Source organism: Prionailurus viverrinus, chromosome X (assembly GCF_022837055.1).
Source record: "Prionailurus viverrinus isolate Anna chromosome X, UM_Priviv_1.0, whole genome shotgun sequence".
Lineage (NCBI taxonomy): Eukaryota > Metazoa > Chordata > Mammalia > Carnivora > Felidae > Prionailurus > Prionailurus viverrinus.
In genome coordinates, this window is record NC_062579.1 from 16950334 (window position 1) to 16976337 (window position 26004).

At 36.9% G+C, this 26004-nt stretch overlaps 1 protein-coding gene across 2 annotated transcripts in view; it reads right to left on the minus strand.

Annotated features, from left to right (window-relative positions):
- KLHL15 (kelch like family member 15) overlaps positions 1-26004 on the minus strand; it is a 36321-nt gene that overhangs the window by 8372 nt on the left and 1945 nt on the right. For both annotated transcript variants that reach the window (XM_047843846.1, XM_047843847.1), the window contains one exon: positions 13685-14396. In XM_047843846.1, coding sequence (XP_047699802.1) covers positions 13685-14389 — 705 coding nt within the window. In that variant the 5' untranslated portion in view covers positions 14390-14396. The remainder of the gene's footprint in view (positions 1-13684; positions 14397-26004) is intronic.

Genomic DNA, 26004 nt, shown 5'->3' on the forward strand with positions numbered 1-26004 from the left:
AAAGGAAAATTAGGACCAATTCCAAGATCGGAAACTGTGTAAAGAAGCTCAAGAAGGCTTGGAGGCTCTCAAAAGCATAATGCTGACTGCATAATTGCAAAACACACTGATGAGGGGAAGAAAAGGGGAAAGTATCTAAAAAATCTGATGTGCTGCACAGAGAGCTTTCTGGAATTCAGATGTTAAAAAACCACTTACAACAGATGGCCAAAAAAAAAAAACCCAAAAAAAAAAAAAAACAGGCACATAAAACAAGTATTACAAAGGGTGAGATGGAGCTGTAAGAATACTGTGAACAGTATTCTGTTCAGGATGAACTGTGACTTAGCAAAGTGCCAGGTATTGAATTAAGTGGCATCTTGGAGGTTAAAGTAAAAAGAAGTAGACGCAAAAGTGAAGCCCCTCCCGGATGGGGTGGTTAATGTAATATTAGCAAAGACAAATAGTCTTCTATTTTATTTCCATTCTCGGCTAACAATGTTTTATTCTGTCCAATCTGAAGATCAAACACAATGACGAAGAAACTTAAATCCAAGATGGCTAAAAAAAAAAAAAAAAGAAAAACTAGATAAGATATTGTCACTAAGTTCAAGTCATTTCATCTCAAGATCACATTCTGGGATCCTGAGAGGCTTCACATATAAGGTTGCTTAACTGCTTTCCATAATCTGTGCGGAATCATGAAGAATGGAAAACGACTAGAAGCCAGACTTCCAAACTAGACTAGTTAGCCAGAGGCTGATCCTGAATTGTTAAAAAGTACCACTTGCAAATAAGAAAGTGCTACACACTGGGAGGCAGCAGACTCACCAAATAATGCCAAAACTTGACATTTCCAGTTTAATGTCCGAGGATGTAACAGAACCGGTAGACAATGAGAGAACCTATGGCTTTGGCAAAGTAATCAGTAAGTCTAATCATAAAGAGAAGTACCAGGGATCCATGAATCACTTGCAATTGTAGCAATAATTGTGTTAATGCATTCCAGGGGTAAGGCTAGATGGTGGGAAGTCCACAGCTTTTATCAAATGCTCCAACGATCCAGGAACTCTAAATGTAAAGCTGTAACTGACTATCCTCAGTACAATGTGATAGAGCAGAGTCATATCATGGACCTAATTAAATTAGACAATCCCACCCTCTCCATCAGATGAAACCACAGCTCAGAGCGTTTAGTTCCATCGCTACAATTTAGACAATACAAAGTGGACCACAGTCTGAAGACAGCGAAGGGATCTAAACCATAGGAAGAATGGTAAAAGTGATCAGCAATGTTTACGTTCAAGAGAAGACTCAGGAGAAAGATGGCAACCATTTTCAGGACCAGTAAGTGGAAGTTTGGAGGAAGATTTTAGGCCAACAAAGAGAAAAGCTTTGTAATTAGACCTACCAAGATAATGGATGTCCATCACATTAGTAAAAGAGCACAGAAACCAGGAACTCAAATATCAATGACATCAGTTGGATAAACTGTGGTATGCAGACTTTACCATATGCAGTCATGAAGAGAATGAAGTTAATCCACATGCACTAACACAGATGTTCAAAGTGTCAAATGATAACTGAAGAATATATACAATATTCTCAAAAAATAAAAGTGGCCTGCTTTGAACAGCTGGTAGCGTATTCAGAGGAAAACATGTATACACATACAACATATGGTTACCAGTGAACTTTTGGGGGACTTGCCCCTTTTCAGGATCTATACAGGTCTGTATTTGGCTTTTTCACAAGGACTACAGTAAAAAGGGTATGGGTACATATTTGCCCCAAGTCAGGACTGTTTACCTCCGGAGTCAGTGAGCAATCCTGTCACTTCAGGTAGTCCATGTGTGACTGCCTGTCAGGAGTGCTGGAGAGGGTTCTGGTGTCACATGAGGACTAGGCACAATGGCCTGTGACAGCCCTCCACCTTCCAACCCCAGTCTCTTGCAAATCCCATCAACCTGAACCAGCTTAAGTGCTTCTTAAAGTCATTTTCCTGTCTGTTTCCTACCCAGTGTTTCGGTCCCTTTGTCCCCTTCTCCATTCATTCTATTGTGTTCCTTTGAAACCAGGGTTCCAAAGAGTTTAAACAGTTACTTCAACTCTATGTTAAAAGTCCTTATCATAGCCACATACCTTTATCCAGCTTGTTCTAACCGTAAGCCCCCAACAATGGAAGTTGTGCCTCTGAGATAGTTGGTTATACCATAAAATGTCTTCTAACCTAAGAAATTTAGCTCCTACTCTCTGCCACAGCTAGAAGTTCTAGATCTACCTTGCTCTTTTCCCAGAACTACAATTTTCCTCTACAACTACACAATATCAATAAACATAATTAGTTTCTTCTTTCATTATAGAAATGGGGAATTAATGCCTCTCTGATAATCCTGGACAAAGTAATTACAGATATACTCTGCTTTAAAACAAAAAGCATAGGGCTAAAACCTTCTATGTGAATGGAATCATTTAAATACATTAATGAAGAAAGCTATCAAAAAAGAAACATGTGGCTCATCTTTTCATAGAGAAAGCATTTCTCCCATCATTCGCTCACATAACAGTTTATCTCTAGATCAGTTACTTCCAAAAGAAAGATATGGGAAAAAAATGACATTTCTTTCATGTTCTGAAGAACTACTTTCCTTACCCTTTCACAGGATTAAAAAAGCGGTCTTGTTTTAACACTTAGAAAGAATATATTCATTATTGCTTTTCTTGATACTTAAAAATTTTATTATGAAAAACATTTTGTCTTATGCTGCATAAAAAATAAAAGTATGATACCTCCTAAAAACAGTGATCTGAAAATTTAAATTGGCCATTTCCTCTGATCTTTAGTTTCATGTAACTGTGTACACACATGCATGTACAGGAGAAAATGTGAGGTACTATTAATTCTGAATGAGGCTCCTGGAAATGTGTGTTAAGTGGAACACACAGGAGCTAGCCATTACCACTGGGCAAATATTCCAGGTTTCTCCCGTTGCTGTCAAAACGTTACATAATCCACTCATTCAATTTTTTAATTTTGAAGGTAATTCGTATAGATCATTCTTAATTTTAAGAATTAAAGTAAAACTGGGGCACCTGGGTGGCTCAGTTGGTTAAACGTCCGACTTCAGCTCAGGTCACGATCTCATGGTTTGGGAGTTCGAGCCCCACGTTGGGCTCTGTCCTGACAGCTCAGAGCCTGGAGCCTGCTTCAGATTCTGTGTCTCCCTCTCTCTACCCCTCCCCAGCTTGCACTCTGTCTCTCTCAAAAATAAATAAACACTAAAAAAATTTTTTTTAAGGAATTAAAGTGAAACTGGCAATATAACTAAAACAAGCATTTCTACAGAGCTTATTACTACATAACTTCACGTGATTAAAAATCTGCAATTTAAAAAAATCTACTAAAACTGGCTAGTCTGGGGTGCCTGAGTGGCTCAGCTGGTAGAGCATGTGACTCTTGATCTTGGGGTTTTAAGTCTGAGCACTACACTGGGTGTAGAGGTCACTTTAAAAAAAACTGGCTACAATCTAAAATTATTTTAGGACTTTAGCCAATTTAAGATATTAACAGCTATTTAATCTTTCAAAATGTTTTTAAATGCCCAATATACTTCTACTAAACCAAAACCAAACAAAAAAAACCACACACACACAAAAACCCCCACAAAAAACAAAAAAAACCCGTCTTTTATTAGCTTATCCATCAGTGGGGGCTGGAGGTGCCACTGGGGACTGAAAAAATCCCTGAACTAAAGATCCTAGGTCTTGGGCTTGATGCCGTCCCTAAGTCACTGTGTGACTATGGACAAGCCTCTAGTTTAGACATTTTCTCCTTACGATAGGAGTCAGTTGCATGAAGACACCTCTGGCCCTTCCTACATCCAAAAATGATACCCTAATTTTCAGAATGATGAGTATAAGGGATCATGTGGAAGGAAGACAGAGTCCTAGCTATCAGTTTTATCATCCCTTCTCTATGATCCAATCTGCTCAAAAGAAATATCCAGAAATAAAGCAGTTACTAAAACGAATTATACCTTTGGGAACCACAGCTACATCTAGTATTATTTTTGATATTCAGCAAAATGTGGAGCAGTCTTTATGTGCCATATTACAAAAGCATCCACCTTGGTATGAGAAGTCTATTTATAAATTCATGCTCAGAACTGAAGCTCATACTTATTTATGTTAAAATTACAAAAAGCTAGGTGCAAGATACCTTTAATTAATCCCTTTGTCCTGAAAAACTGAGTTAATGACCAAGGATAAAGCTATAAGAAACAAAAACCAGTTCCTGCTAAGTACAAATCCTCTCAGTAATACTGTAATTGCAGTCAAACACGAAACAGTAAAGACAAATTTTAGTAAGGATTTACCTATCCTCTCTTCTTCAAGCAGGCAACAATCTAAATTATCGAATAGAACTTCAAAAGCCAAGTGACCAGCATAAATGGGGGTGAGGGAGAAGACCCTCCTCAAGACAATAATCTAATAAGAGATTCAGCACAATTTGGTTAGTCCTCTATCCCTTCAACTTTCCTAGGATGAAAAATATGTAACTCAAAAAATAAATATGCTCAGAAAGTCTAATTTGCTTCCAATTCCAGTGCAGTAGTCATTGAACATCACTAGAAATTAAATAAGCGTGCACAAGCCTAAAAGGTAAAAATTTATGTAATTTCTAGAAAGCCTTAGGACCATCTTATTATCTGGTTATACTAATATTTAGATAGTACAACTGTATTCTACAATTCACAACTTAGGAGGACTTTTTCCTACTTATGAAATATTCTCAACTGTGTAAATGTTTTAATTTTATTGAAAAATATGCTAAAAGAGAAGGAAAGCCAAATAAAAGGTTTAATCCTACAATTAACTTCTGAATGAGCAAGGCTTACCTATGACTCATGTAACATTTTGAGTAAATATTAGAGAATTAAAAACTTTAAAGCCCACAATCTTAGTATTTGCTCTTGTTCCTTTCCTGCTTCTAACCTTGTCTCCATTTTCTTTTTTTTTTTTAAAACATTTTTTTTTTTAATTTTTTTTTTCAACGTTTATTTATTTTGGGGACAGAGAGAGACAGAGCATGAACGGGCAAGCGGCAGAGAGAGAGGGAGACACAGAATCGGAAACAGGCTCCAGGCTCTGAGCCATCAACCCAGAGCCTGACGCGGGGCTCGAACTCACGGACCGCGAGATCGTGACCTGGCTGAAGTCGGACGCCCAACCGACTGCGCCACCCAGGCGCCCCTCCATTTTCTGACTTCTCTGATCTTTTTTGATTTCGGCTTCTCATTTGGTTTCTCTCCCTCCTTGTTCCCTCGTTCATTAAAACATTTTTCTCCTTTTATAAGAAAACAGCTGTCTCTACTCCATGTCCTCCTTCCCTTTCACTCCACAGTTAATTTCCAATTCTAGACTTTTGTTTTCATCTCCCATTTATTTTACTTAAAAGGAAAATCAGCAAGTAAGACTAAATTTGTGAACTACCATTTTCAGTAGGTTCTGGCCTGCTTAATACACCCTCTACGGACAGTCTCTCTCCCACGGGATCTAACAGCAGTCAACACCCTGGATTACTGTACCCTCCACGAACCTGTAAACCTGGGATGAATCCAAGTCAAAGATAGAAAACAAGAGCACTCTACTTCTATATATAAAAGGCAGAAGAGTTGAGAGAAGAAAAACACCTTGGGTGATTTTGAAAGAACTGTGCATGTGTTAATTACAATCATCCAAGTCCACAGGGCTGGGGGAGGAGGGGCTGGTAAAAGAGATGGATGTAAAAAAGACATTAAGTGAATGGTGAAAGTCCGCTTAACCTATTGACCTAATTTCCAACAGAAAACCTGGTCATCTCCGTGCTTTCACTCCAAGGGGCAAGTGAGTTGATTGTTAAGCAATTTCAAGTTTATAGCTGTATAAGGACTATTTAATGTATCAAGGGGGTTTTAAACTTTTTCAAAAACAACTCAAACCCATTAAGAACTGTAACCAAATTTCACATTTGAAATCTAGGTTACTGTCTTTGTAAAAAATATTTGTACTGTCAAATACAGCACTGCTTGTGTTTCTCATGTACTTCCGTGAGGGTCAGAAGGAAATTTCTGTTCTTTCCTCTAGATTTGTCTGGCTATAGCTGAAGTCATTAGAAATAACTAAACTTTTTTTGAGTTTTCCGCTAAACTGTAATTAACACTACAGTTAATGGTCTTGTTGCTAGACAGAAATTTTGGATTGCTCAAGTGCTAGATCAGTCAAAACGTGTCACAGCTCCTAAGTAAAGGAATTCTAAAGGGTATACAGCACCTGCACTTTAAACAGATGCGTCCTTATCCATACAACGTCATTACAAGTGGTCTGTACCTCAATTAACCAAAATATCACACCATCCAAACAGGACATTAAGAGCAAGTGATTTCCTCATGTGTCATATAGTCCACTGTTAATGCTATCTAAATCAACTATGCTAATAGCGCAAATATTTGGAACACTTTGTGAAGACCAATTCTGAGAGCTACTAGTATTCTTAAGTGTCCAAGGTATACTTGGACGCTTAATTTGTGATCCTTGAATTCTATCCGTTTCAAGGTGAGTACAAGATCACTTATCCCCATTTTAAGATGTAGCTTTTAAAGCCACAAATTCTGTACTTTAAGTAAAAGATATTTTTTTAAAAAAGTATTGGAAAGCTCTTCTGAAGCATTTTTTATTCTGATCCTAGGATTACTTTTCACTAGTAATGAAGTTGTCTTTTTTCAGCAGACTATCAAAATTACCTCAAAGTTTTATTCTTATAACAAGCTTTCATAAAATGCAGATATGATTTGTTAAATCGAAATATATTCTCAGTAAAAGAGCTTTTTTCTCATTAAAACATAAACTTTGCTCTTTAAAAGTTACATACATCCAAATTTGGGGGGAAGATGATGAATTACATTTAATAGATCAGGAAAAAAGCACAGTAGGGAGTCTGAATATCATGAGCTAGTTTATAAAAACATTTGGAATAAAGCAGAATACATGTAAATAGTCTGCTTCCGTAGTAAACAGCCAATGAAAAATCAACTGTAAAAGCCTAATTATAAGCCAAACAAATTTGCTTTGTAAATCTTTATAGGATTTAAAATATTTTCTTTCCTTGTGAAAAATTGGAAGATTTTATGATTGATACAATTTCTAAGGGGATCATTGGTAAGCTCTTACCATATACATATTTATCATACTGACCCTGGGTTCAAAATGTTAAAATATCACTGTACTGAAGAATCAACCAACATATGGGTATTTTAATGAATAATTTAACAATTTTGCTGAAAAGATCTTTCCCATACAAAAAAGTCAAGTATAATATGCACTTTGCTAAATATAGATTTGCCTCATACAATGTTTTCAGTAAGGCAGTAATTGTTTTTTAAAAACCAAAGGACCAAAGAAAGCAAAGTGTAAACTATTTAAATCTTCACATCACTGAAATTCCAAATGACAAATGCTAAGTCTTATCTCTGTTAAAGATGCAAAGACCCTCAGAGCTAGTAAAAAAAACATGCCGCAGACATTTGTAGGAGTAAAAACTGAAACTGAAGTCTAGTTTTAAAATTGAGAATCCACTACAGATAAAAGGGATCATAAGAACTCTTCAACAACTATGTTAAAAGGACAAGATTCTGATATTTTCAGCTTTCTTATACACTGCCATCCCCAGAATTGTGCTTTCACATCTGAAGGTTTTCCCACACCCTGTACTTTTTTCAGTGCCATTACACTTCTCAGGCTGTTATTTTGTTGATGCAAACACGTTGGAATTTTCATGACTCTAGACAGCAACTTCTAAATGACCCCAGCTGGGCCACAGAGACAAGTGCATGCTTCTGCACCTCAGGGGCCTCTCCCTCCCTGCTCCAGCAGCTGTAATAGGAAGCCCTTGGAGTGGGAAGCAAGCAGACCTGGGTTTCACTCAGTCATTCATCATGGGATAAGATTCCTAACCTTTCTGAGCCTGTTTTCTTATCTATAAAATGGAGATAACCTATAGATTCTACCCACGCGGAGAGCGCTTAGCGCACGCGCGACCTGACACACATAAGGTGTTCAAATAAGGAGAATCACTGCTTCTAAGGAATTCCAGGACGAAATTTGGAAGTCTTGATCTCTTTGGTGATGCTCCCACAGAGTACACAGTACAAAAGTTTTCAGCTGGGGAGAAAATCCAGTAGAGGACTAAGGGGAAAGATATTGTAGAAGAATAAACCTAAAGATTTCAGCATAGCTACGGAGCATGATTCAGGTCCCTGGAATGAAGGAGGGCTATTCCTTGGGGAGAGGCAGAACATCCCCTTTCCACACTAGGAAGCCTCTGCTCAGATCTGTTTGTTACTTCCAAAGGAAGACATAAAATCTCCACAGGTTCCTTTCACCAAGCTTTGCTCACTAGCTTTTAATTTTCGTGAGGCCAGGGTAAGGATCCTGACAAAAAGATGCTATACTCAAGTTGTCTTCATCAGCCACTCTACAGAATAGTTCGGTAGGTAAGTTCATTTAATACTAAACTGTACAGAACATTTCTAATGGTTGAGAAACCAGGAGAAGGGTTTAATATGTGAGAAAAGCTGCTTATTGTATGCAGATTCAGGGTTTCTAATGAACAACTCACTCCCTGGACTTCTAGAGCAGCGCTGTGCAACAGAAAGAGCCACAAATGTGAGCCAATGATTAATTTTACATTTTCTGTACATTTAAAAAAGTAAAAAACATTGGGGCACCTGGGTGGCTCAGTCAGTTAAGCATCTGACTTTGGTTCAGGTCAGGATCTCACAGCTTGTGGGTTCAAGCCCCGCATCAGGCTGTGTACTGACAGCTCAGAGCCTGGAACCTGCTTCAGATTCTGTGTCTCCATCTCTCTCTGCCCCTTCCCTGCTCTCTCTCTCAAAAATAAACAAACAAAAAAAAAGTAAAAAACATTTAATAATGTATTTTATTTAGCCCAATATATCCAAAATATCATTTCAAATTGTAATCAATATAAAAATTAGTAACGGGTCATTTACATCCTATGTCATCTTAATTTTTGAAATCTCCATTCAGATTTGCCACATTTCAAGTATTCAATAGCCGCAAGCAGTGGCCATATTGAACAGCGCAGTTCTAGAGTCATAGATATACACTAAAATTTTTATCAGTAAGAGTAATCTTTTGACACTTCAGCTAGTTTTAATCCCAGTAAATTGAATGGAAAGGTTTTAAATTTTTTTAAAAGGGAGATTTTATAGCAACACTACTGACAAAAGCCAAAGTATGGAAAGAGTCCAAATGTCCATCGACGAATGAATGGATAAAGATGTGGTATACATATACAATGGAATATAACTCAGTGATCAAAAAGAATGAAATCTTGCCATTTGCAACGATATGGATGGAACTAGAGTGTATTATGCTAAGCGAATTAAGTCAGAGACAGATGATTTCACTCATGTGGAATTTAAGGTACAAAACAGATGAACGTAAGGGAAGCAAAAATAAGATCAAAACAGAGAGGGAGAAAAACCCTAAGAGACTCTTAAATACAAAGAACAATTTTGCTGGCAGGGTGTTGGGTAGGGGGAATGGGCTAAATGGGTGATGGGCATTAAGGAGGACACATGATGGAATCAGCACTGGGTGTTATGTGTAAGTGATCAATCACTAAATTCTATTCCCGAAATCGTTATTACACTATGTTAACTTAGATTTAAATTTTTTTAAAAGGAGGGAAATTTCATCAATCTAAAAGAAATCTAATGGAATAGTGTGAATAAAATTTGTGACTATTTTAGTCAGAGGATTGGGCTACCTGACCTCCTAATATATATATAAAAAAAAAAAAGAAAGGTAAATTCTAAGTTTGATCAGAGTTACTAAGTAGTTTTTTCCAAGACTTCTTCAGCATTACAACAAGATTTTCCTGCAACCGTTACTGAAAAATCACAACACTGAAAAGGAGATGTGTTAACAGGGACACATAAAGAAAAGAGGAAATATAAGTTAACACTAACACAAAGAAATAAGATGATAAATCCACAATGTGGGATACACTAAGGCAATCAGTGATCTGATCTTTCTTTTTAAAAAGTAGGGGACTGGGGCGCCTGGGTGGCTCAGTCAGTGAAGCATCCAACTTCGGCTCGGGTCATGATCTCAGTTTGTCAGTTCAAGCCCCGCATCAGGCTCTGTGCTGACAGCTCAGAGTCTGGAGCCTGCTTCGGATTCTGTGTCTCCTCTCTCTGCCCTTCCCCCACTTGTGCTCTGTCTCTCTCTCTCTCTCTCAAAAATAAATAAATGTAAAAAAAAAAAGTGGGGGACTGTTTTAGGTTAAGATTAGACATACATGAAAACCAAAAGCAATGCATAAATAATGACTGGATTCTAGGGCATTTTGAGAAAAGGGAAGATTTGAATATGGACTAGCTATTAGATGATATTAAGGTCTTATTGTTAATTTACCTAGATGGAATGGCAATGAACTTGGGTAGGATAAAGTCCTTATTCGTACAAGAGGCATGTAAGTTTTTAGGGATAAGGCATTATGATGTTTGCAACTTATTTTTGAAGGTTCAGCAAAGAAAAAACCTAGACAAATATGGTAAAATGTTAACAGTTCTTGAATCTAGATGACAGCTAGACATCCATTATACTATTCTTCCAACTTTTTCTGTGTTTGAACATCCTCATCATAAGGAGAAATTCTAGATGAAAAGAGAGACATAACAATCAAATATGCTGTATGAACCTTGATTAAATCCTTAAAAAGTAGCTAAAAAAGACATTTGGGGGAGAAGTGAGAAAACCAGAAAACGAAGTGGATATTACATGACATTAAGGAATGATTGTTAACTTCAATAATGGTATGTATTATGATTATGTAGGAGAATTTCCTTACTCTTGGGAGATCAGCTGCTTGCTCCAGTAGTTAGGGATGAAGTGTCATAGTATCTACAACTTTCTTTGAAATGGTTTCACATACCTAAAGCCAATGTGGCAAGATGATAAAAATATTGACCTACAGGATGTTTATGGGTGATCATTTCACTATTCTTTCGGCCCTTTTTATTTTTTAGAGAAAGAGAGAGAGGGAGCTAGTGGAGGAGAGAGGCAGAGGGAGAGACACAGACAGACAGGCAGAGACAGAGGGAGACAAAGGGAGGAGTGGGGGGATTTTAAGCAGGCTCCACACTCAGTTCAGGGCTGGATCCCATAACCCTGGGATCATGACTTGAGCCAAAATCAAGAATCAGACGCTCAAATGACAAAGTCACCCAGGTGCCCCTCAGACTTTTTTTTTATGTTTAGAAAGTCTCATAATAAGTGTTTAAAAATTTAAAGCTAAAAATAAGAAGTGCGTATCAATATTCCACTTTTCTAAATTTCGGCAAATAGGATAAAACCACAAATCAAAACTGCCTACGCTTTTCCCCATGTAGATTCTCATACTAAAAAAGGACCAGCGCAGATGTAACACGTCTTTATTTCTGTGCCCTTTCTGGCACCATGCATATATAATGGATATTAAAATGGCTTTGTGTGAGACCTGCAGCATACTATGGAAAAATAGATGGGCCCTATTTTCAAGGGAGCTCAAAATAGTATGGTATAAAATAGTTCAAATTCTTATTTCCCAACCCAATTTTCCATTTTAGTTTGGTTTATAAAGTTTTATTTCTAGAGATAAGCTCTCAAAAATTTGCCTAACTTAAAAAAAAAAATTGCCTAACTTAGTGGTTCTCAAAATCTAGATAGCCATACAGGCCTACTGAAACAAATATAACACTGTATGTTAACTCTACTGGAATTAAAATAAAATAGAAAGCCACAGATTCCTTTGATAAACATTAACTCTCATATCGCAAAGGTAAGAATCACGGACACCTACCTTCTAATTATCTCACCAATATTGTTAAAATAAAAGTGAAAGACTTACACTATATAACAAAGAACTGTAAGATTTCTTTGTGGCCAGGGCTTTATGAAGTTTTCCTAAGAAATTAACTCAAGTAGGAAGCCCTAACATTTTTATTCTGATGAGATGCTGCATACCTGGCCAATGGTTAATAACCACCTCTTATACTACATAAGCAAACAACATCCATCAGAAGGTACAAGTAATGTTTCATATAGTTTACAAAACTACCTGACGGTATTAACTTTCATTTCAGCCAATCACTATTGACCATCTTGAGCTGGTGATTAGAATATAAAAAGGCTCTGCTCTAGCACTTAAAAATCACTTACTGCTAAAAATTATCCATCATATTGCACCACGAGAGGAAAATTTTATTTTCTTGTTCACCAGTACTTCCATCTGGACTAAAGTTGGGAGGGTTTTTGTTTCTTTTAGTAGTGGGAAAGCATTTGCATTTAATGTATAAAGACAAAACAGGATTCCCCCAGGGAAAGAGAGCAATAAAAACAATAGTAAGGAAAAAAAAATCGAATCAGACACAAATGATTTATATAGTTGATGTTGGGACTGGTTATTACCCAACAAAAAGTGATTAAGAAATGTATTCTTAGCTTCAATTATTTCTGTTAGATCAGTACATTTTGAGAATAAAGATAAAATCCCATAAAATTGAATTCTCTATTAAAAGTGTAAGTTAATGACATTTCACAACATTTCGGGGTGGGGGGGGGAAACATGCCAGGCTGCTGAGTGTTATTTGAAGGCGCAAATTTGTTTATTTTTCAAATGGTGCAAACAACCCTCCTTTGCAAATATTATGTTTTTATTGTCAGGCCTGGTAACTAAATCTGAGTAACTATTTAACATGAAGGGTGTCGACCAAAGCTTTAAGTGCGCTTTCTAGAAAGAAGATGCAAGAGGGTAAACAGACCCCCAGAGGTAACCATGTGATTAGAAACCAATTAAGTTCAGCAATTACTGAAACCGCTTTCTCTCCTTTCCGCAAGAAAGGATCACAAGTGAGACTCTGACATAAAAATGAAATATGCTTACATGCAAAAAGGGCAAGGCTGTTTTGAAGAAAGACTATTTTTAAGAGAGAACTGTTACATGGTAAAATGTGCACAGGGATGTTTGATCAATGTAGATAGATGACTGATGGCCTATTTAGTTAGAAATGCCAAAACAATGGTTTTAGACATAAACATGTTTTCATAGTTAAATTTAGTTAGTATTCACAGTGAAATGGGAAAAACAGAACTACTGAAGAGCAGGGAAGAAAATCAACTAGGTATGGGTAGGGAAGAATCACCACTAGGGCCTACTGGTTTTCAAGAGCTATTTTATGTTTACCCACTACGTTTTAGAGGAATACCAAAGTGCATTAATGCGCGTCATTCAGAACTACAAAACTCCTCTCAACTCTAATTTCAGCATGTATCACTTAAATTAATTTTTAAAAACAGAGCTAGCCTGATGCAGTTCAGATGTAATTACTTTGTGAAAAGAAAGAAGAGCTAAAGCAAACCTGAAATATTTTGCATTACGTAATTATGCTTCAACTTAAAACAAACTACTCTACTACCTACCTGGTTCATCTTTCACCCACAATATGTGTTTTTAAAAACCTAAATGCACAAGCTACAACAAATCAGACTTCTTACACATAAACTATTCTTATAAACTATTCATTCTCTTTTTAGCTCCTGACCAAGCCTGGGAATGTCACCTATATGAGTCCTATCTATTGCTTTCAAATGCACTAACCTTCTCAAAAACACTGGATGGGGTCATCAAACAAAACCTGATGTTCTGTATGATGGTATCGGTATGTCTCCAGCGTCTTCTATCATGCCGCAGCCAAGACTGCACAGCCTCGTACAGCTCTATCTCTGGGAACCTGCTCAGATGATCATTATCCAAATAAGACATGAGCTTCTCAAAGCTAAGATAAGACAGGAAGTCAGGCCTGGACATGAGTGGCACAAAGTTGTCTAGCAGAAAGGCGTCCAACTTCTCCCTGACTCCCTCGATGTTAACACCAAAATCATCTAAGAGTCTCATAATTTCTGCACAATTTTCTAAGCAGATTTTGGCTAACAGAAAAGAGCAGCAGAACTTCACCACTTCTATAAGTTGAACATACATGGCAGCCTGAAGGATCTCATGAACAGTATTCATACTCAGTTCTATAGTTCCATAGTACATAAATTGAAGCACGTGGCTGAAACCAGTAGCAGTTAAACCTTTTAAATGAATTTTGTCCTGATCTCGCTCCCTCATGTCTGCAGTAAACATAATTCTGAAGTAATCACTCTGGGTGGCCAAGAGTGCTTTATGGGCCTGGAACTGATGATCTTCAATAACCAGAGTGACATCAAGAAGCAATCCCTCCTCATACAGTGCTCTGAACCCAGCAGAGACACTGGTGTCATGGATGGAGGAACAGAATCCTTCCACGTCCCCTGCCATGAATCACCTGGAAGAAAGGTAATCAAAGAAAACTGTGTTAATCATTTCCATGCATTCTGAAGACATTATTAACTTAAGAGCTTAAACAATTTTTCATAATCATCTCAATTCCACTGCCTAAATCATAAATGTACAAGCCCTTTGGGAGAAGACAACCTAAAGGTTTGCAGGATAATGTTTTGGCTTCCCTACCTGGGGAAAAATATATCTAAATGATCACATATCTATCAAACAATGGTAAATTGTTAACTTACAAACAATATATGCCTATCCCACTGATTTTACACCGTTCACCAAATATATTTCAATATGTTCCCAGATTTTCAACACAAAAAAGAATTTCTCAGCCAAACGCTAAATTATGAGAAAAAACAACAAGAAAGAAACCAAACCAAAAAGTACCACAGTTGACCTTGAACACTCTTAGAAACTTACCCAAAGGAAATAATGAGAGAAATACGCCAAATTGTACACACACAAGATTTTCTTTCTAGCCTTACTTACAATAAAAAAAAACTGGAAAGTATTCAAAAGCCCAACAAGAGATTATTAAATAAATATGGTGCATGCAGTTCTATAATGGATAGCTTTAACAACTAAAAATGATGGCAGCAATATACCTACTCTGACAAAGGATATTTATTAGGTACTGTTATGTGAAAAAACAAAAAAGCGCACAACTACAGTTTACTTGGTGCATTTTTCAAAATTAAATACACACATGTATGTTTAGATGAGAAAAAATCTGGAGGAATATATACCAAAACGATGTCCCTGGGTAATGGGATTTCAAGAAATGTTGAAGTTTACCTTTTCTTTTTTACTTACCTCATTAACCTTATCCTAAAAAAACAATGATCACACATTGCTTATATATTTAAATATAAATATATAATTTTTAAAGGGAATTAAACCACATTTTTGCATATCCGAGAAATGAAGCCGAGACAGTGGACTGATAATTACATCTCCGAAGCAGAATCAACTAATTCAGTCTATTAGACTGTTTATGAAGCAAAGCAATTTTCTCCTTTTCACACAAGCACCCTCCCTCATACCCTGCCCGCCAGCCATCTATCCTCTCCTCTCCACCTCACACAGCTTGGGGCCTCCTCCGTTCCCGAATTCCCTCCCTACCCTTTCCACTGTGCCCTGTGGAATCTTGCTTCAGTGAAAACAAACTCCCCCACAGCCTCCTGCTGGTCACAAAGTTTCTGCCCCCCCCCCCCCCCCCCCCGCAGTCTGATTTAAATATGAAAACATACTCCTCTATAGCTTATAAACCTACTTTCTAAGGCTCCTTTTTAGCTTTCTACTGTCCTTTTTCTAAAACACGGCCTTTTGCTCAGATAAAAATTCATCTTCTATTGCTTCTTGTCACTTGTCACATACACACATCCAGATCGATCACTCTCTCATGCACGTTTGCCAACAACTTTGGCACCTGGCTAAGACTCATGTTCTCCACCTCTTCAATGTTCACATAAGACCACTCATCCAAAACCTGAAGAGTCAAATTTCCCTGACCACCTCAACTGCTTCGGCCTCCCTCTTTACTCCATTTTAAAATCTTATTCCTGTACCTGCTAGATGTCAACACAATCCATAGCTGGTCCCCATCTAAAATCTTAACTGTCAACTCTTCACTCTGCTTAATCTTCGCCTCCCTTTTCACTTGGTCTATCGTTTCCAAACTTTACCTGTATCCTTCTCCAGCTTAGATCTTCTGGTGTTGGACACAATCTCCCAAGTTCTTTCCTTTCCAATCTCCCCACTCTATTACCAAAACCTCCTCCTTTACTTGCTAAAAGAGTACTTCTGTGTGCCAGGCATTATGTTAGGCATGGGGGAATGTGCCTTTCAGGAATCCCCTCTGCACCCTGGATTCGGAAGAAGCCTCTGATACTGAGAGTGAAAGGCATCTTCTGTGGACATGCTAACAGCTCTACTTATCCAATCTTGTGAGCAGACTATCACCGTATTTTTGTTTCATCAATGTTATCTGTGACACCCCATATTTAACTTCTTGATGTATTAACCCATTGATTCAGTAGTTACCTCCGTCTGAAGTCATCTTAAAAAAAAAAAAAAAACACCTTTGTTAATCAGCAAGACAAAAGTCTGAAAGAATAATATGCCAAAATGTTATCTCGGGATGGCAGAGTATCAAGAAGTTCTAATTTTTTCCCTTTTGCTGACCTGTGTTTTCTAATCTATCTGCAGCAAAAGTATATGATTGTTTTGAAAATTCATTTTTAAAAATATTAAGAAAAACTAATTGCCAAGTCCAATGGTTATAGACTAGTCCCTATTTTGCAGAATCCTTCCGCAACATGACTTACTCCCTTGGCTCAGTTTCATGAAATTACTTCCCTGATTCTCTTCCTATTCCTGGGCTGTTTATTTCTCAATCTCCTCCCTGGCCTCATTTTTCTTGAGCTGTTCCTTAAACACTGGTGTTCCCCAGAATTCTGTTCTCGGACCTTTTCTCTTTTCATCTTAACACCGTATCTCCTTCAAAGATCTCATCTAAACCCATGGTTTCTTCTAACACCTACCTTTACCAAAACCTTGACTATCTCTGTCCAAATAGTGAATGGATGCTAAACATTTCTTCTTGTGTCCCACTGGGATCTCAAAAACATCATGTCTAAAAGTAATCATAATATGACCTTCTCCCAACCAGTTCTTTCTTCCATATATTCCTCATCTTACCAAGAGGCAGTCTAGGTGACTCTCTCACTCAATTTGTCCCTAACTTACCTGCAAGTCTTACTGATTAAATTATATATATACAATCACTTACCTAAGACAGCAAAGTATGCACACAGTGAAATTACTATCAAGTTTTTTATTAGTATTCCATTGTTCCAAAAGCTATATTTTCACTTTGAAGGCAGAACACAAGAGGTTTGTCTATCATGTGGAAAACAGATATAAAATAATTTAGATGCTACAAGTAATTCTTCACAAAACAACTTTACTAACACATTCAAGATTAAAGTAAGATATGAGGGGTTTTTTCCTGAATTATTTTTAAATGTAAAATTAATGAGCTTAGAATCTTCCAAGTGATATGAGGCATACATACACAAATGCGCACTGGGAACAAAAGGAACATCACACGGCGTGGTATCTGAATAATCAAACATTATGCTTAATAGTGGACTACCCACATCACACTAATGACCAGTTTTCAAAATAAGTGGAACTTAAAAATATAATAAATTAGATGAGATGAAATGTCTGATATTTCATTATCTTTCTCAGGATCATTATGGACACCAATTATCACTGTGACTTGTCAAGATACTGGTCACATTTAATGGAGATTTAGTAATAGAAGACTCGACCTCAGGGTTTGTATACGTGAGAGTAGACTGCTTTGTGTTTTATTCATCTATTATTTTGACAATGCCTAGAATACCATATATTTCACTTCCTGTCAAAGTAACACTCTCTATTCAACAGTTATCACTATCTGATAAGGTCTCCAACAACTATTATTCACCTTTCTGGAAAAGGTTTCATCTGAAGGAAATTTTTAAAAGGAGATACTATGCTGCAGTAAACATAGAGGGGCATATATCTTTTTGAATTCATGTTTTCGTCTTTGAGTAAATACCAAGAAGTGGAATAACTGGGTCATATGGTAATTCTATTTTTAATTATTTGAGGAACCTCCATACTGCTTTCCACAGTGACTGTACTAATCTGTAGTAACCAAGATATGGAAGCAACCCAAGTGTCCACTGATCGATAAGCGGATAAAGAACACGTGTATGTGTATGTACATACATACACATACTATAGAAAATTACTCAGCCATTAAAAAAAGAATGAGATCTTGCCATCTGCAACAACATGGGACGGGCCTAGAGGGTATACTGCTAAGTGAAATAAGTCAAAGACAAATACCGTATGATTTCACGCATATGTAGAACTTAAAAAACAAATGAACAAGGAAAAAAAGACAAAAAACAGACTCTTAATACAGAGAACAAACTGGTGATTGCCAGAAGGGGAGGTGGCAGGGGGAATGGGTGAAAATAAAGAGAATTAAGAGTACACTTCTCCTGATGAGCACTGAGAAATGCATAAAATTGTTGAATCATTATACTGTACACATGAAACATAAGACTGTTAATTATACTTGAATTTTAAAAAGTACAATTGAAAAAGTTTTTTAACATTTATTATTGAGAGACAGAGACAGAGTGTGAGCGGGGGGCGGGGGGGGGGCAGAAGGAGACACAGAATCTGAAGCAGGTTCCAGGCTCCAAGCTATCAGCACAGAGCCTGACGCAGGGCTCGAACTCACAAACCCCGGGATCATGACCTGAGCTGAAGTTGGATGCTTAACCGACTGAGCCACCCAGGCGCCCCTAAAAAGTACAGTTTTTTAAAATAAAAATAAAAGGAGAAACTATGATTTCTCAAAAAAAAAAAAAAGCAATCTAGGTTCCAGATACTTACTATGGTAGAAACATCATAGGGCAAAGAAGAAAAAAAAAAAAGGAGAATGATTGGTAAACTGTGAGTCAAAAGACCCTAAAAAATGTAAGGACAGCACCCATACTCCTCTGGGATCCAGCACACCAAGGGGGACTCCAAGCAGGCAGGCTTCACTCTGTGATCCTGTCCAGTCACATACGGTCAGACTGGGGTGGGAAATATGAATCAAGAGGAACACTCTCTTGTCAAGAATTTAGAAAAAGGAAAAAGAGAGAGACGTGCACTGACTGTGTATGACTGGAACTGGAACATGTCAAAGAGCAGCTGTAGGCACCAACTTCTGCCTGCCATGTGGGCCGAATATCAGAGAAAGCCAGTGAACTGAGAAAGAAGGATAAAGCCAAGACAAGAGGACAGGGAGTGCTCCCTAACACCTTCATTTTTCTAGTTTCTAGGCTCAGCTCTATTCCTGCCCTTGGGTTCTAAGAGAAATCCTTCCATGCTTGGAACAAATTCCTATTTTACTACTATAGGTGTGTTTTCCCTTCACATAACCATGGTACCTAACTAATATGGTTTTAGAACAGAAACTGCTATACTTTAAGTTACTCAAACCTTCTTGGTCTTATCTCTGCATCTGTAAAATTGAGAACATTCACCATGATGACCTCAAAATTTTTAGTCAGAAAATTTCTCATTTATTCTCCTACTTTTTATAAGACTTTACAGAGGTATAATGCACTTACGTAGGTGTGCAGGCTAAATAACCTGTAGCTATTTTTCAAGCCTTAGCAATGCATTTGTGAAGTTTACTTGATCTAAATTGATTTCTAAAACTAATTTGTGATAGCTGGGACTTATCAGTAACTTCTTTTCTACATGAAAAAGTTTGGTGCATCTATCAATAAGACTAATAACTAATAGCTTTAGAGCAACAGCAGTATTTTATATTTTTATAAGGAGAAAACAATAAAATACTCTGTGATTAACTGACCAACATTTAATCTCTAAATGGAAATAGTTGAGTTAAAAGCACAGGTGCGGAGTCATATGCCTGTTTTGAATCCTGGTTCTAACTTCTTCCTAGCTTTGAGACCTTGGGGCAAGATATTGAGCCTCTCTGTGCTCTAATGTCCTCACTTGTAAAAAGCAGGCACCAGTATCAACAGAACCTTCCTCACAGGTTGCTGTGAGGACTGCATGAGTTAATACACGTACAGACTTAGTTAATACATGTAAAGACAGTATATGGCCCTGAAGTACACCATAATGTTAGGGCTCATTATTAGGCCCCTTCAGTTGGTGCTAGTGGAACCAAGAGAGTCAAACGGCCACTTTAAAAGTCCAGTTGCCTCAGGGAGCCTAGGTGGCTCACTCAGTAGAGCATGCGACTGGATCTCTGGGTTGTGAGTTCAAGTCCCACAGAGCACGTAGAGATCACAAACAAACAAACAAACAAACAAGTCCAGCTGTCTCTAGAGAACCCTTCTCCCTAGCAACAGCATTTCCTTAGAACCCCAACCTGTCTTATCAGTGAAGTCTCTTAGGAGCCAGGCCAACTCTAACTTGATAAAGAAACTAAGGTCTATGGGTGAAATTTTTCAAGGTCATACAACTAGTTAGAAATAGGGTTAAAACTAGAATTTAATTTACAAAAAAAATGTGTTTTGTTAGAGCAAAACTTTTGAAATTAGAGTGCTTTCTAGTACTCACCACCTGCAGGACCTGGCGAAATGTAGTTAACTTCCTGACCTCAGTTTCCATTCATACATTAGGAATTATCATCACCACCACCTTATTATTGAATTGGGGTAGTGATTAAATAAAGTCACTTCAATGCCTAGCCCAGAGCAAGGCATCCATCAGAGGTCAATCAATGATGGCTTCCACTGTTCAGCTGTTGCCTAATGCTCCTTTACCATCCAAAAAACAAACAAACAAACAAACAAAAAAAACCCATAGGAACTTGGTACCTCTCAAAATCACCTCTACAGACCCCACATCTCCCTAAAGTTTATTAAAATGAAAATTCCTAAGAGATCAGGAGATCTCTTACTGGTAGTCAAAACACTGGACTTCATTTTACAATGGCATTATTTTCTACTTTTTCTCAACACACAAGTATAATTTTCTAGCTTTTATGGGCTTTTCAAGTTTTTCTGCCCTAACCAGGGTAGCTACTCTCTATATCTGTGCTGTTCAATATATAAGCCACTAGCCATGGGGCTATAGAGCACTTGAAATGTAGCTCATCCAAATTGAGATGTGCTCTCAGTATAAAATGAATGCCAGATTTTTGAAGATTTAGTACAAGAAAACCCTGTAAATTATCTCTTTACACAATTTTTTGTACTAATCACGTTGAAATAATACTTTAGATATAATGGGTTAAATAAAATACACTAAAAGTAACCTCACCTGTTTTTTACTTTTATTTTTTTTTTTAATTTTTTTTTTTTCAACGTTTATTTTATTTTTGGGACAGAGAGAGACAGAGCATGAACGGGGGAGGGGCAGAGAGAGAGGGAGACACAGAATCGGAAACAGGCTCCAGGCTCTGAGCCATCAGCCCAGAGCCTGACGCGGGGCTTGAACTCACGGACCGCGAGATCGTGACCTGGCTGAAGTCGGACGCTTAACCGACTGCGCCACCCAGGCGCCCCTGTTTTTTACTTTTAAAAAAAACTGTGGCTGTAAAAAATTTTAAATTACATGTGTCTTGTGTTATATTCTATTGGGCAGCACAGAGCTACAACATCCATGTTTAAGGCATCAAACAACCAAACTTACAAAGGAACATGTGAAACAAAACCAACTTGTTCACAATCCATACCCTGGAAGCTACAAAGAAAAGAAAAAAAAGTGAGGCTTAAGATAAAAACACAAAACACCCATGTAAGCAAATAAAAAAAATAATACCTACAAAGAGAAAATTATAAGGATACAAAAAAAACCACACAAAATCTTATGCATAAGAATTTGCTTTAAAATTATAGCAATTCATGGAATAAATAGTTTTAAGAATGAATCTCTGTAAAACTAAACTCAAATAAGGACTATAAATCAATGAGGTCTGGCGAAAAAAATTCATTAAGGGGCTTTGAGAAGAGGTATTTACTGACTTACAAGATGTTCCATGCACAGAAACTCTGTATCCTCACTTTTCAAAACAGATCATCAGATTAAAGGAAATCATGGTTTATAAACTCACATGTGTATATATATGTGTATATATATATATATATATATATATATATATTCTACACTTGGCCTTCAGAATTTCAAATGGCAGGTTTTTTTTTTTTTCAAAAGGGGAACCAACTTAAAACTAAATGACAAGACATAATTACTTCACTAGGAAAAAAATACTGAAGAGTTTGTCTTGTTTCATAAACTTGGCACTGATTAAAGAGAAACCTTCGTATTTTCTACACCTAAGAATGATTAGTATAGTGATTTTCAAAGTACAGTCCAGGGATAAATGAGGTCCTAGTCCCCTAAAAGAAATCCACCAAGTCAAAACTATTTTCAGAGTCATAATTTTAAAAGTTGTTTGTCTTTTCCAGAACTTTCATTCTCTGTTTTCCAGAGGCTACACGTGTGATATGGTAACAGACTGAATGCAGAAGCCGATAGGAAGCCCACTGTCTTTCATTAAGTCAGACATTAATCAGATCTGCAAAATGATGCCACTCTTCTCACCAAGTTTAGTATGGTTTTGGAAGACAGTTAATTTTCATTAAAAAAATGTTATTCAGATTAACCTGTAATGGGTTTTTTAAATAAACTGTATGTACAAAGATTTTTTTAAATTTCCCTGTTTTAATTTCTATTTTGGTAAATATAAATAGATACAACCCACATTAACAGAAGCTCTTAAGGGTCCTCCAAATATTTAAGAGAATAATGAGGTCCTGAGACCAAAAGGTTTGAGTGCTCCTGACGGTATAAGAGATCGATGACAACACACACATGCACAAAACATATTCTTCCTACCTCTGCCCTGGAAGACTATTACTGCTATTTATATCACAGAAATTTTTAACAGTTCAAACTCTCTAGTGACCAGTAAAGAAAGAAGTCTGATGGGGGTAAAATTGGACAGGAAATTAAACGCAAAGAAATTAAATGCTTCCTTCTCAGTTAGAAGGCTGCCATTCCAATCTCAAGGCAAAATTTTAGGCAATTAAATAGAAGGTATTTCAAAATCAACCTCCATGTTTATGCCTTAAGCAATAATTTACTGCTTTCACGTTCCTCCCAAAGCTCCTTGAAAATTCATACAAAATCTTAAGTCATTCGGAACAAAAGCTAGATTCTCAAAGCTTGATACACTTGTTTTCAACGAAAAATTTAAATTATTTCATACTACCTTCTTCCTCAAACTGGTGGCTTACCAAAGCTGATGCCTAATGCAGAAAATCCCATACTCGCACACTGAAAAGAAAATGCAAGGCTTACTACAGACAAAAATAGAATCATGGAGTTTCTCACAATTTCTGTTAACTTATAAAAAAGAAATTTTAAGTTCAGCAATCTCAAAGTGGTTAACTTCTCAATCTAAAAGGCAAGAAAAATGTAAAAACATCCTATATTAGCAGTCATTTTATTCTTGGATACACTATTCAAATTGAGAGACAACTCGGTTTAATATGGGAGGCAAGGCAACATAACTTTAATTTACTTAATACTGGAAATTCTTTCTTATCTATCTAAATGTTCTTACAACTCAGTACCAAACTGCAAATGACCATTTAACTGAGCTTTTAGGAAGGCTCTGGGTCCTCCAGCCAGGTTGGCACCTATTATCCAAATTACTTCACTTTTCAGGTATGTTTAGCATTTAATCATTCTATACCACCAGAAAACTTATAAGAAAAAAAAAAAACCACTCCTGCTTCAATGCTATTTTTTCATCAGAAGATTTTCATTTAATGCTCTGCCTATTTCTCACTACAAGCAGTAGTAGTCCAAGAGTGATGTCATGGAAAACAGCTTCCCTAGCCTTTAGAGATTGGATCCAGTGAGAATTCTAGGAAAAGCCTCTACTGGGGAATAAAACTCCAAATCTTCTAAGTTATATCCTAACAAGAAAACATCAATATTATAGTGTTAACATTTTAGTTCTCTACAAGAATTATACAAACAAACTAAATCTTTTGGAAGGGATCTTGATGTCCTGATACAGATTTCCTGCAAATCTTTAAATGATGTAGAATCATTAACTAAATTCAATGATTTTATCAGAGACAAAGAATAAATTTTCTATCTGTTCTTATTTGCTTCAATGATTCAGCCAGATGAGCTTTAAAGGCCTTATATTAAAAACAGAGTATCTGAGGAAATACCCCCCCTTTTCTAATTTCTTCCAAAGTTAAAATTTCTAATTCTGAAAAGGCCTTCCACTTTTCTACCAGCGGCAATACAACACATACCCACAGCAAAAATGAACCACAAGAGCCCCTCCAATGATTCTTAAAATAGCAATAATAGTATTATCTCCTATTATTCTCCCCCTTGTACCCCTTGCCCCAGATACACTGGCCTCCTTTGCTATTTCCTGAAAACCAGCCATACACCCATCCTAAGACTTCTACACTTGCTGTTCCCTCTACCTGGATCACTATATCTCCAGATATATAGGGCTCCCTTCAGGCCTTTATTCCAGTGTCATCTCAGCGAGGCCTTCCCCAAACCCCATCTTTAAAATTAAAGACAAACAAACAAAAAAACAAAACCCACTGCCAGAAATCCTCACTTTACTTTTCTGCTTAATTTTTCTCTATAGTATATTAAAATTGCGATAGAGCCTCTCTTCCTTGTTTAGTTTACTGTTTGGGTTGTTTTTCTTTTTTCTGGTTTTGCTTTGACTGTTGTATCCCTCACAACCTAGAAATAACAGCGCTTGGCACATAATAAGTGCTTAATAAATATCTGTTGGATGAACAGATAAATTTATCCGTTCATTTACCACATAACAATCCATGTTCTGTAACCACCCCTGATTTAAAAATGAGAAAAATCAAAGCTCACAGAGGTTAAGAAACCTGCCCGAGGCCCTGATCCTTAAGCGGTGGAGTTGGGGTCCGTCCCACTTCAGAGCCTCTATGTTTAATCAGTATCCTACAAGGCTTCACCATTGACTCTTAATTTCTTTTCAATAAAAAACCCCACACAAACTACTGCATGCCAGTTCAGAGAAAATATACGCTAATAAATTAATCCAACCTCTCAAACTAAATATTAATTCTCCTTACAGTTAACGTTATTTACTCTTAAAATATTTACAAAGTGAAGGGCAAGCTGACAGCAGACCAGCTAATTTTTGGGACGCAAGTGAAATGAAAATTCGGGCCCCCTTATCCAAAAGCTGGAAAAAAGTGTCGTTAAAGGTACTAAAATAAAAAGTTTTCTCCTTTCTTCTGAGGTATCTCTCGACTTATTGGTGTTTTTTTATTTGCTGTTTAACGCGTTCTAAGTAAAGAAAAATTAAAAATTTAAATTAGCATGAGTTTCATCATTCACCTTTATATTGTACAATGCCAGTTTTATGTGCAGATTATTACACCAACTTCGGGGCCCTTCTGAACACCCATGAAGGCCAAGCCAGCCCTGGTTCCAAGATTTTTGCCCCAGATAACCCAAATCAAGGCAGAGAGAAGGTCAAACCTTGAAATTCCCAATAAAGCAATGATTTACCAAAATTTTTTCTTTAGGACAAACGAGAAGTCCGATGTATAAAAGCCTAGCACATTACAAGAGGCTCTACCACCTAATTTAATCCTACCCACTTATATTACTCAATCTTTTTACAAAACACAAAAGCATACTCTAAAAAACAACCGGGATTAGATTATAAAATAAAAAGTCTCAGAAAACCATTTGTTGGCTAAAAATAACAATATACTAAGAAAAATGCTTCTCTTTCACTTTTTGTGGACCATTTTTAAGCCAAAACATACTACATGGTACATTTTTGATGTACCCAGTAAGAATTATTCCATACTGATCTGTTTTTACACATATGTATTATAAAATCTGACAAATAAGTCCAAACCACAAATATTTACTATTCTATTATTTCTCCCAAGTTAAATCAGCAATAGAGCACAAATTAACACCCTTTACCACTGAAAAACTGGTTTTAAGCACCTACTAAG